The sequence below is a fragment of the Rhinopithecus roxellana genome, chromosome 9, assembly GCF_007565055.1.
Source record: "Rhinopithecus roxellana isolate Shanxi Qingling chromosome 9, ASM756505v1, whole genome shotgun sequence".
In the NCBI taxonomy this organism is placed as follows: Eukaryota; Metazoa; Chordata; class Mammalia; order Primates; family Cercopithecidae; genus Rhinopithecus; species Rhinopithecus roxellana.
Genome location: NC_044557.1, coordinates 8,907,333 through 8,921,075, shown reverse-complemented (window position 1 = coordinate 8,921,075; position 13,743 = coordinate 8,907,333). Strand labels below are relative to the sequence as shown.

The window sequence follows — 13,743 nt, the reverse complement described above, 5'->3', positions numbered from 1 at the left end:
AACTTGCTGGAAGCTTTGTTTACACTGTCAGGGGAAAACTGCCTACTCTCAAGCCTCAGGAATGACATGATGGATGCCTCTCCTCGCACCAAGCTGGAGCATCTCAGGTTGACGTCAGAGTGCTGCGCTGGCCACAAGAATTTCCCCAGTGGATTGTAGCTTGCTAGACTCTGTGGAGCTGAGATCTGCTGAGCTAGACCACTTGCCTCCCTGGCTTCAGCCCCTTTTCCAGGGGAGTGAACAGTTCTGCCTCATTGGCTTTCCAGATGCCACTGGGGTATGAAAAATAACTCCTGAAGCTTTCTCAGTGTCTGCCCAAACAGCCACCCAGTTTTGTGCTTGAAACTCAGGGCCCTCGTGGCGTAGGCACCAGAGGAAATCTCCTGGTCTTTGGGTTGTGAAGACCTTGGGAAATGTGTAGTTTCTGGGCAAGAGTGCATCTTTCCTCATGGCATGGTCCCTCACAGCTTCCCTTGGCTAGGGCAGGGAGTTCCCCGACCCCTTACACTTTCCGGGTTGGACGACACCCCACCCTGCTTCTGCTCCCCTCCATGGGCTGCACCCACTATCTAACCAGTCTCAATGAGATGAGCTGGGTACCTCAGTTGGAAATGCAGAAATCACCCACCTTCTGCGTTGATCTCGCTGGGAGTTGCAGACCAGAGCTGTTCCTATTCGGCCTTCTTACCAGCCACCTGATAATTGCATTTTTCAATGTTGAGGTTTTAAAATATTTCACAAATTACTTGATACTGCTCCCTTCAAAGGGTGGGACTTGATTCCTCTCCCCATGAGCATAAGCTGAATTTAGTGACTGTCTTCTAAAACATAGAATATGGTGGAAATGACTGTGTGACTTTCAAAAGTAGGTCAGAAAAGGTATTACAGATTCCTGCTGGCCCTGTCTCTCGGATTGCTCATTCTGGGGAAGCCAGCTGCCATGTCGTAAAGACATTCAAGCAGCCCTGTGGAGAGGCTGACATTGCAAGGAATAGAAGCCATTTGCCAACAGCCCTTTGAGTGAGTCATCTTGCAGGAGGATCCTCCAGCTCCAGACAAGCCTTTAGATATCTACAGCCCCAACCAACAACTTGATTGCAACCTTATGAAGAGCCACTCAGATAAGTTGCTCCTAGATTCTTGACCTGCAGAAATTGCAAGAAATAAATGTTTGTTTTAATGCTGGGAAGTTTGGGAGTAATATTTTACACAACATTAGGTCGCTAACTGCAGCAGTTCATAAACTCTTCTGTAAGGTAATTGCTTACAATATTTTGCTACTCTGGACACTAGGAGGGGCTCTACCTTCCTTTCACACTAAGTTATGGCCAGGAATGGAAAGAGCAGTGTTACTCTAATCTCTAATTGTAATCCTCATTTTTTTTTTTTCTCATGTTGCTGTTTCACTTCTACATTCTGCAGTGGGAAGTCCTGAATATTCAGTCTTAATATTGATGCCTATTTTATGATGGATACATTTTAAAAAATATTCATTGTAGAAGGCATTGCAAGCATTAGGAAAAAATACTTCTAATATAAAAGTAATTACATGCTGTAATGATAAAAACATTCAATGAACTAGTAATGGAAGGGAGTTTCTTCTACATGGCGAAGAGCATTTATGAAAAACCCACAGCTAATGTAATCAGTGGTTAAAGACTGAAAGCTTTCCGTGTTGGAACTCAGAAAACAATATCCTGAAATATGGTGCTTTGACATGCTGAACTAAAGAAGCAGTCTCAAGGTCTCTCTGACCCCCACCCCTCTAATCATCTGTCTCTCCCAAAGCAGAGAATGAGGCTATTCTCTGAAGTTTCCTTTTCTACCTAAAAACTGGACCCCAGAGAGGAACACAATTGCCTTCAGTTCCTTCCCTGAAATTTCATCAATCAGAGAAGATTAAAACTCATATCACAGAGGAAGACACTGAAAATTTAACACCATTACAGCCCAGATGAAATTTGAACTTTGTCCCAACTATTAATAGTATTTGTTCTCTGGTCCCATCTCATTCAGTTTCCAAAAAGAATCATTCATAAGATAATGCCTGCCTCCAGGTCCGTTCATTTCCTCCCCAAAATCATTTACTGCTACAACCCCACCTAATCTTCCCCTATGGAGCATTTTTACCCCATTGGTTATTGGGTAGCATGCACATTAGAATAAATTTGTTTTTTTTCTCCTATTAATCTGCATTTCATCAGTTCATTTTCAGTGAACCTTCAGAGGGTGAAGGGGGAAGCTTTCCTTCTTTGCCCCTATACCCCTAAATAAAAAACAAGATGAGGATGTCTGTTTTTGCCACTTCTATTCAACATTTTACTGGAAGTTCTAGATAGAACAGGCAAGAAACAGAAATAAAAGGCATCCAAATAAAAAAAGAAGTAAAACTATATTTATAGATGACATGATATAATACATAGAAGATCCTAAAGGATCCACACAAAAATATTAGACCTAATACATGAAGTCATAAAGATTGTAGGATACAAGATCAACACAGAAAAATTATTTGTATTTTATGAAGTAGCAATGAACAATCCAAAAGTTAATTTAGGAGAACTATTTATAATAGCATCAAAATCTTAGCAATGAATTCAAGAAATGCAAGTCTTTGTATACTCAAAGCTATTAAACATTTTTGAAAGGAAGAAGACCTAAATAGATGGAGAGATAGTCCATGATTGTAAACTGGAAATCTTAAATTTCCCAAAGTAATCTACAGATTCATTGCAATTGCTATCTTTTTTTTTGCCCCTGAGATAGAGTCTCACTCTGTCGCCCAGGCTGGAGTGCAGTGGCATGATCTCCACTCACTACAACTTCTTCTTCCCGGGTTCAAGCAATTCTCTTGCCTCAGCCTCCCAAGTAGCTGGGACTACAGGCATGCACCACCACACCCAGACAATTTTTTTTTTTTTTTTTTTTTTTTGTATTTTCAGTAGAGACAGGATTTCAACATGTTGGCCAGGCTGGTCTCGAACTCCTGACCTCAGGTGATCCACCCACCTTGGCCTCCGGAAGTGCTGGGATTACAGGTGTGAGGCACAAGACCTGGCCTGAAATTGCTATCAAAATCGTAACACCCTTTTCTGCAGAAATGGAGAAGCTAATCATAAATTTCACATGGAATTTCAAGGTTCCTTGAATAGCCAAAACAATACTGAAGAAGAACAAAGTTGACAGACTTATATTTCCTCGTTTTAACAAGGAAGCAAGATAGCCCACCCACATGTAGGCAGTCTTGGCAACCTTAGGGTCCCCTTTGGTTACTGCCCCTTACCGGTGATGGGGAACATAACAGGAGGGCTCTCTAGGAGGGTGCCATCCCTTTACGGATGCCAACCTAAAGGAAAGAAGATGAGAAAAAATATAGAACATTTGTTTGGGCCAAGGTTAAGGGCGACAGCTGAGGACACATTTCACACTTCAAGGTTGCCTTTGGAGAGTGCTCCGGAGAACAGAAGAGAGCTCACTACAAAAGTTATTCTTCAGGAATTCTTGCAGGTTTACAGAAATAACATTGGTTAGTGAGTGGTTGAACTATAGGGTGTATGACTATGACATTTTATGGCTACTTGGTATCAGTCTAGAGCCTGAATAGCAAGTGGCCTCAAGAGGTAATTACTTATCTCAAGGGGGAGTGATATGTGACTACTGTTACATTTTATTTTATTTATTTATTACACTTTAAGTTCTAGGGTACATGTGCGCAATGTGCAGTTTTGTTACATAGGTATACATGTGCTGTGTTGGTTTGCTGCACCCATTAACTCGCCATTTACATTAGGTATTTTTCCTAATGCTATCCCTCCCCCTGACCCCCACCCCGCTGTGTCCAGAATTGGTTCCTTCTGGTGGGTTCTTGGTCTTGCTGACTTCAAGCATGAAGCCACAGACCCTCGTGGTGAGTGTTACAGTTCTTAAAGATGGTGTGTCCAGAGTTTGTTCCTTCCAATGTTCAGATATATCTGGAGTTTCTTCCTTCTGGTGGATTTGTGGTCTTGCTGACTTCAGGAGGGAAGCCACAGACCTTTGCAGTGAGTGTTACAGCTCTTAAAGGTAGTGCCTTCGGAGTTGTTTCTTCCTTCTGGTGGATTCATGGTCTTGCTGACTTCAGGAATGAAGCTGCAGACCCTCGTGGTGAGTGTTACAGCTCATAAAATAGTGCAGACCCAAAGAGTGAGTAGCGGCAAGATTTACTGTGAAGAGCAAAAGAACAATGCTTCCACAGTGTGGAAGGGGCCTGAGTGGGTTGCCACTGCTGGCTGGGGTGGCCAGCTTTTATTCCCTTATTTGGCCTTGCCCACGTCCTGCTGATTGGTCCATTTTACAGAGCACTGATTGGTCCATTTTGCTGATTGGTTCCCTTTACAGAGTGCTGATTGGTGCATTTATAATCCTTTAGCTAGACGCAGAGTGCTGATTGGTGCATTTACAATCTTTAGCTAGACACAAAAGTTCTCCAAGTCACCACCTGACCCAGAAGCCCAGCTGGCTTCACCTCTCACCATGACAGGCCCCAGTGTGTGATGTTCTCTGCCCTGTGTACAAGTGTTCTCATTATTCATTTCCCACCTATGAGTGAGAACATGTGGTGTTTGGTTTTCTGTCCTTGTGATAGTTTGCTCAGAATAATGTTTTCCAGCTTCATCCATGTCCCTGCAAAGGACATGAACATATCCCTTTTCATGGCTGCATAGTACTCCGTGGTGTATATGTGCCACATTTTCTTAATCCAGTCTATCTTTGATGGACATTTGGATTGGTTCCAAGTCTTTGCTATTGTGAACAGTGCTGCAATAAACATACGTGTTCATGTGTCTTTATAGTAGTATGATTTATGATCCTTTGGGTATATACTCAGCAATGGGATGGCTGGGTCAAATGGTATTTCTAGTTCTAGATCCTTGAGGAATCGCCACACTGTCTTCCACAATGGCTGAACTAATTTACACTCCCACCAACAATGTAAAAGCATTCCTATTTCTCCACATCCTCTTCAGCTTCTGTTGTTTCCTGACTTTTTAATGATTGCCTTTCTAACTGGTGTGAGATGGTATCTCATTGTGGTTTTGATTTGCATTTCTCTGATGACCAGTGATGATGAGCATTTTTTCATGTGTCTGTTGGCTGCATAAATGTCTTCTTTTGAGAAGTGTCTGTTCATATCCTTTGCCCACTTTTTGATGGGGTTGTTTTTTTTTTTTCTTGTAAATTTGTTTAAGTTGTTTGTAGATTCTAGATATTAGCACTTTGTCAGATTGGAAAACTTTTCTCCCATTCTGTAGGTTTCATGTTCACTCTGATGGTAGTTTGTTTTGCTGTACAGAAGCTCTTTAGTTTAATTATATCCCATTTGTCTATTTTGGCTTTTGTTGCCATTGCTTTTAGTGTTTTAGTCATGAAGTCCTTGCTCATGCCTATGTCCTGAATGGTATTGCCTAGGTTTTCTCCTGGGGTTTTATGGTTTTAGGTCTAACATTTAAGTCTTTAATCTATCTTGAATTAATTTTTGTATACGGTGTAAGGAAGGGATTCAGTTTCAGCTTTCTACATATGGCTAGCCAGTTTTCCCAGAACCATTTATTAAATAGGGAATCCTTTCCCTATTGCTTGTTTTTGTCAGATTTGTCAAAGATAGGATGGTTGTAGATACGTAGTGTTATTTCTGAGGCCTCTATTCTGTTCCATTGGCCTGTATCTCTGTTTTGGTACCAGTACCATGCTGTTTTGCTTACTGTAGTCTTGTAGTACAGTTTGAAGTCAGGTAACGTGATACCTCCAGCTTTGTTCTTTTTGTTTAGGATTGTCTTGGCAATGCAGGCTCTTTTTTGGTTCCATATGAACTTGAAAGTAGTTTTTTCCAATTATGTGAAGAAAGTCATTGGTAGCTTGATGGGGATGGCATTAAATCTATAAATTACCTAGGGCAGTATGACCATTTTCATGATATTGATTATTCCTATCCATGAGCATGGAATGTTCTTCCATTTGTTTGTGTCATCTTTTAATTCGTTGAGCAGTGGTTTGTAGTTCTCCTTGGAGAGGTCCTTCACATCCCTTGTAAGTGGTATTCCTAGGTATTTTATTATCTTTGTAGCAATTGTGAATGGAAGTTCACTCATGATTTGGCTCTCTGTTTGTTATTGGTATACAGGAATGCTTGTGATTTTTGCACATTGATTTTGTATCCTGAGACTTTTCTGAAGTTGCTTATCAGCTTAAGGAGATTTTGGGCTGAGACGATGGGGTTTTCTAAATATACAGTCATGTCATCTGCAAACAGGGACAATTTGACTTCCTGTTTTCCTAATTGAATACCCTTTATTTATTTCTCCTCCCTGATTGTCCTGACCAGAACTTCCAACACTATGTTGAATAGGAGTGATGAGAGAGGGCATCCCTGTCTTGTTACATTTTAAATGCCTCTCTGGGCCTGACAATTTAAAGGGACTAGCATTCCTCAGATGAAAAGTTATTTCCTTTCTTGAGGCCTAAGTTGGCATACACAGCTACTTCTTTCAAAGTCAATTACTAGGTTAAAAAGGATGTTAAGTCTCTTTATAAATATTGCCACATCTCTTTCCAGAAGTTATACCAGTTTTCACTGTCATCAGTGGTGCATGAGTCTTAGACTCACTACACTCTTGCCTTTAAAGTAGAAGTAATAACAAATACATAAACTTGTATATGTATATAGGTTTTTTTCCATAAAGCATAACTAGTTAATGGGGCTGTATGCTCTACCCATTTTTGTTTGTGACACAGTTTTCTATTTACTTGGCATCCCCTTTCACTGTCAGTGGTGCCCTAGTGATAGTGAGTTATATAGTCACCATATCTCTAATACATACTTTTTAAATTTCCAGTTCCAGTTTCAACTTAAGCGAAGTGACAATTTAAAGAGAATTATTTCGTAGGGGATATAGCTTCTTAAATCTTCTTTGTGCTTTCAAGACAAACTTTTCTGAATTTTAAAAATTACTGCTTCAGTAAATAATTTGTATGGTGTATTGAAGAGTGTAATACCTCCTCTCCCTTTGCTTCAACTTAAAAATAAATGTTATTGTGCCTGTTGTTCTCTAATTCCCTTTGAATAGATAAAAATATAGCTAATTTAAATACCTGCCACCTGTGTAGATTTTCTTTGGTCTCCTTACCTATATCTCCTTTGTACCTAATGGAATTCCAGTTCCTCTCTGAGATCATTGCCAATAGTTAATCTACATAGTTTTAGGCCCTATTTCTAGTGAATATCTGGTGGTGATTAGCTGCTATTCTTGTCTCTGTCTGGTTCTCTGTACTTGGTTTTAATTAAGAATCTGAAAAAAGGTTTATTAGTATATAACACTAACTGTACAATGTCCACTTTTTCTACTACCCAGCTCTTACCACATCTTGACTATACTTCTCTGAAATCAAACCCCTCTATTTTCTGAGCAGAGTTTGAAAGACCTCCTTTGTTTTAGATTGGAAATGAATGTGCTCTAAATTGGGTGTTGTCTGGTTCAGCCCCCTTCACTGAGAACTTCAATCCCCATATACAGAAAGAAACCTTGGGGAGAGGAGATGTCAGGGGAGAAGAGGATTCTGGATGTTTTAGAAATACATGTACATATTAATAGTAGGGGAATGGCTACTGATTTTTCTCTGGGATGTATACTGTAACTCTCTGACTTAAGTATATAGTATGAAGTGTAACACCTTTACTGAACTGCAGCAAATCGGGGCTATTTGTATCAAATTGCTGAATTTCTCAATTCAGAATCTCGCAAGAGATCTAACATTAGTTTCAAGTGTTGTACGGCATGTGGTTGCAACAGGGAGTATTTAATCTTATGTTTTGCTCTAGAAGCTGTAAAATAAGTTTTAAACATTTTTCCCCCCACCACTACAAACATAATCATCTCATGTTAAAAGCAGTCTGCTAGCAACCCAAAGCTGTCAACTGCATTTGGTAATTTAAACCTTTACTCTTCCGTGGCTACTCTTTGCCTACTACAAAAGGCTCTGGGAGAGAAGTTGCATGTCTAAAATCAGCTTCCTTTATTCCCTCCTGGGTTGGGAGATAGCCATGAATGGATTTGAAGTAGAGTAGAAACACTTTGGCAGCTAAGTGGAGGCCAGATTTGAGGCATATGGAGGAAGGTTAGAAAAGGAAAGACCAGTGAGTAGGGTTTTGTAATGTGTCAAGCAAAAGGTGATGAGGGCTTGGAGTACTTCAGTGGAAGTACTGATGGAGAAGAAAGAAAAATTTGAAGAATTTCAAGCAAGCAAAATTGGCAGGGCTTGGTGATATATTGGAAAAGGAATGTTAAGGGAAAAGGATTACTCTAAGGTTTCTGCTTTGGGTAATTGAGTTATTCATTGAGTCACTAACTGAATTAAGAAATGTAGAAGGATTTAGAAGGATTAGATATGGAAGCTAAGAATGTGTGGAAAATTATGAGTTTTAATTTGCATACTAAGTTTGAAGTGCTCATGAAACATCTAGTTGTTTACATTCAACAGTATATGAACCTGATGTTGAGGGAGAGATGGTGGAGATATAGGTTTGGGATTTCTCAATTTATAGATCATTAAAGCAAATTTCCCAGGGAGCGAGAAGAAGAGTGAGAACGGTAGTCATTTAAAGATAGAAACCTAGGGACACCTTTGAGTGAAGAGCATGTAGGGGCCAAGGGAAAACTTCCCCTTTCCCCTGTGAAGATTCACTAAAAATCACTGATAAAATGCAGATTAATAGTGGAAAAAGCAACAAGTATTTTGTATTTAAAAGCATGCAAGTATTAATAGGATAAAAAGCATATAAGTTTTACATAACACAAGAGCCTTCAGAATGAAGACCCACAGATACAGGGGAAGCTCTCCATTTAAAATATATATATTTAACAAAATATGAACAGCCATGTAGAAATAGGATTGGATAAAAAAGGTATGAACTAGTACTAATAGACTGAGTGGGGAAACCTAGCAAGGCCTGTCTGTCTAGATTCTTCTTGGCCTCGCTGTGCTACATTCCTTCCTCTGGGTGTGGGACAGGACCCTCTCTGGTTAGGGGTCTTATGACCTACAGTCAAGGCAGATAAGATCATTTCTTCGTGGCCAGTTTTTCCATAGAAAGGGAGGAAGAATGTTAGAAAAATATTTTTAGGTTTCATGACTGGCTTTGGGGAGATGGGACTCTGGTTTCTATGACCTGCCTTGGAGAAGAGAGAGTCTAGTTTCTGTGGCTAGCCTCCAGGGAGAATGTGGGGCCAGGTGAAAGTCAGAAAAAGCTTTTGCTTCTGAGACCGCTTCTGAAGGACTTCATTTTGGGATGTTGTTTTTTGGGACCTTACAATAGAACAAAGAATGAAGTGGGAGACCAAGAAGGAAGCTAGTGAGGTGGGAGATGGTGGAGTTTCAAACGGCATCCACAGGTTCAAACATAGTAAAGAGGCAAAGTGCAATAAGGATTGAAATGCTTCTGTTGGATTTGACCAATTCAAGTTTATTTTGGTGAATGTGACTAGATCCAATGGATGTTAGTATTAGCTGGGAACTTTAAGATAATGTAGCCTTAACCCTTATTTTTAAAGATCAGAACATTTTAGATATAAGAACTTTGATAATTTTTATCTAGGTTATAACTAAAAATATTCCTTGCACAACATAGGTGTTCAATAAATGATGGTTGAATGAGTGATAGAACTCTTTATTGGCAGAGCCAGAACTAGAAATCATACATCCAGATTCATGTTGTAGAGAAAGCTTTTTCTCTACTGTTTTAGGTTTGAATGATTGGGAACCTGAGAAATAACTGACAATAGACACGTATCAGGAGAAAATACAAGGTTTATTTACATGTGCACACCATAGGTAAGGTGGAAGTACTTAGTAATGAGTAACTTACTGAATAGTAGAGGTAAAGGTTTATATGCCAACTTCACAACAAAAAAGGGAGTGTGTTTAGGGCTTCCATGGGAAAGTATGGAACGTTCTATTGGACTTCCAGTAATGTGGGGGCCAGTGGCACCTGTATTTTCAGGAAGGGGATGAATACAGCTGTAGTTCCTGGAGTATCTGCCTAATGCTTCTTTCTGTTGCTGCTGATTGCTCAGATGCTTTCAGCTTAATTTAATACCTTTTAGTGGCCCGTCACGCTACCAAAAATAGAGTGGGCTTCTTTAAGGAGATGGGCACACCGGGTTATCGGGGTGAACGCATCAATCTGCTCATCTGCCAACTGAACGAGACCTAGGTGCCAAACTGTAGTAAATTTTTATCAGTGAAGTGGAAGCATGTGTTTTTGTTTTTTTGGGGGGGAATTTTTATCGAGTATCTTCAGGGAAGATTATTTCCTGAATTATTTTCAAAAACTGGAAAGGAAGGGTAAAAAAAAAAAGACATTATCTGGCCGGGTGCGATGGCTCATGCCTGTAATCCCACCACTTTGGTAGGCTGAGGCGGGCGGATCACCTGAGGTCGGGAGTCCGAGACCAGCCTGACCAACATGGAGAAACCCCGTCTCTACGAAAATACAAAAATTAGCCAGGCATGGTGACACATGCCTGTAATCCCAACTACTCGGGAGGCTGAGGCAGGAGAATAGCTTGAACCTGGGAGGCGGAGGTTGTGGTGAGCCAAGATTGTGCCATTGCACTCCAGCCTGGGCAACAAGAGCAAAACTCCATCTCAAAAAAAAAAATAAAATACAGTAGCTTATGTTCATGGCAAGCACCTCTCATCACAGTCTGGTTCGAAGGAAAAAATTCCAGCGTTTCCTCAAGGCTACAGAAACCAAAACAGCATGGTACTGATAGGAAAACAGATATGTAGACCAATGGAACAGAACAGAGGCCTCAGAAATAACACATCTACAACCATCTGATCTTTGACAAACCTGACAAAAACAAGCAATGGGGAAAGGATTCCCTATTTAATAAATGGTGCTGGGAAAACTGGCTCGCCATATGTAGAAAGCTGAAACTGGATCCCTTCATTGCCCCTTATACAAAAATTAACTCAAGATGGATTAAAGACTTAAATGTAAGACCTAAAACCATAAAAACCCTAGAAGAAAACCTAGGCAATACCATTTAGGACATACGCGTGGACAGAGACTTCATGACTAAAACACAAAAGCAAGGGCAACAAAAGAAAAAACTGACAAATGGGATCTAATTAAGCTAAAGAGCTTCTGCACAGCGAAAGAAACTATCATCAGAGTAAACAGGCAACCTACAGAATGGGAGAAAATTTTTGCAATCTACCCGTCTGACAAAGGTCTAATATCCAGAATCTACAAAAAACTTACACAAATTTACAAGAATAAAACAACCCCATCAAAAAATGGGCAAAGGATATGAAAAGACGCTTCTCAAAAGAAGACATTTATGCAGCCAACAAACTTATGGAAAAATGCTCATCATCACTGGTCATCAGAGAAATGCAAATCAAAACCACAATGAGATACCAACTCCAGCCAGTTAGAAGGGCGATCATTAAAAAGTCAGGAAACAACAGATGCTGGAGAGGATGTGGAGAAATAGAAACACTTTTACACTGTTGGTGGGAATATAAATTAGTTCAGCCATTGTGGAAGACAGTGTGGTGATTCCTCAAGGATCTAGAACTAGAAATACCATTTGACCCAGCAATCCCATTACTGGGTATATACCCAAAGGATTATAAGTCGTTCTACTGTAAGGACACATGCACACATATGTTTGTTGCAGCACTGTTCACAATAGCAAAGTCTTGGAACCAACACAGATGTCCATCAGTGATATACTGGATAAGGAAAATGTGGCATATATACACCATGGAATACTATGCAGCCACAAAAAAGAATGAGTTATGTCCTTTGCAGGGACATGGATGAAACTGGAAAACATCATTCTCAGCAAAGTAACGCAAGAAGAGAAAACCAAACACCGCATGTTCTCATGCATAAGTGGGAGTTGAACAATGAGAACACATGGACACAGGGAGGGGAACATCACACACCAAGGCCTGTCAGGGATTGGGGGCCTGGGGAGGGATAGCATTAGGAGAAATACCTAAGTGAATGATGAGTTGATGAGTGTAGCAAACAAACATGGCACGTGTATACCTATGTAACAAACCTGCACGTTGTGCATATGTACCCCAGAACTTAAAGTATAATAAAAAAAGTTTAACTTTGTTATGAAATCATTTTATAAATATTATATAATGTACATTACATGTTATGTATTTGATATATTTTATATAGTATATTGCATATGTATATAGATATAGCTGTATATACATACATACTCAAATACATACGACACACAGACTAGGAAATGAAATAGGTCATGGATCAAGGAATCACCAGTTTTTAAAATCATTTTTTTCACATACATATAGATGAGAAAAGTGCATACATTATACTATGACTTTTCACAAATTGAACATACTATGGAGAAGCATTTTACCTTTGACTGAAAATATTTAATAGAGAAATGTAAATTATTAAGAGATTTCAGTATATATTGAATAAAAATGTTTTAAAAGCAAAAATTGCTTTCTAATACTTAAAAAATGTTTTCCAGGTGTCTTTGATGTTATTTTCAATGAAAGAAATATATGCATTTTCCAAAGTCATGAGATAAGGCATCTTTCTCTTGCTCTTGACAATGGCATTGTCACTGGAATGGTGTGTAATAAATTTTCTTTTTGCCATATATCAATAGTATTATGTTTGTATATATTTATGTATAATATACATTTATAAGATTACCATTTCCCTTTGGCTTGTACTAGTGCTTTTTTCATTCTGTTTTGTTTCATTAGTTGTTGAGCTTGTGATGTATAAATGGTTCTAAATTTCAGCAATTGGAATTTAGACAAGAAAAAGTAGACCCATTCTCTAATAACATTCAAAATTTTAATGAGCTTTCAAAAGGAGACTGACTTCTCAATGGCCATTTTGGGGACTGTATTGTTGGGGAAAAAATGATAATTTTATATAATTATACCTTGTATTGCTTAGTTTAGATTTGAAAAGTAGCATTTAATATAATGCATACATGTTATTTATTTTTTAGCATAATACAATATAGAATAACTTTAATGTACTGTCTTAAGTGCTTAATATGTATTGCAATATTTCATTCTTCAATCTACTAGATGAGAGAATCCATTATTATTTGTATTTAACAGAAGAGAAACATGAAAAATAGAAGGATTAAGTGAGCGCACAGAGTCACAAGCTAGTAAGTGTGAAAGCAGGAATTTAGTGTAGGCAATCTGACACTAACACTCATGCTACAGCTTCCTCATATAATGCTATAGAATAATTGTTTTTTTTTTTTGGAGACAAGGTCTTGCTCTGTTAACCAGGCTGGAGGGCAGTTGGCATGATCAGAACTCACTGCTGCCTCGAATTCCTGGGCTGAAGCATTCTTCCTGCCTCAGCCTCCCCAAATACTGGCATTACAGGCTGATGATTTCAACTCATGGAATGTTGTTTAACTTAAGGGAAAAGAATACTTATAGAAAAAAACCCACCTTGTGTAATTTGTATGCCTGAAATTCTGACTAGTGATCAATCAGTCAGACTTTTCCATGAAGTCTTTTCTTCTCTGCTCTGGACTTGCTAAGGTACCCTACAGTGTAGTTCACAGCACATTCTGATCAGCATGGAACCTGGTCATAATAAATGCTTAAGAAATATGAATGTGGATATGGAATCTACTCCATTGAATTAAGAGTTGAAGAAATATCTCATTA

The 13,743-nt window shown here is 39.1% G+C and overlaps 1 protein-coding gene across 1 annotated transcript in view; it reads left to right on the top strand.

The window, feature by feature from the left end:
• LOC115899717 overlaps positions 1 to 13,743 on the top strand; it is a 96,865-nt gene that overhangs the window by 30,214 nt on the left and 52,908 nt on the right. The window contains 1 exon segment of the mRNA XM_030938143.1: positions 12,564 to 12,671. Within this exon segment, the coding sequence (XP_030794003.1) occupies positions 12,564 to 12,671 (108 nt within the window).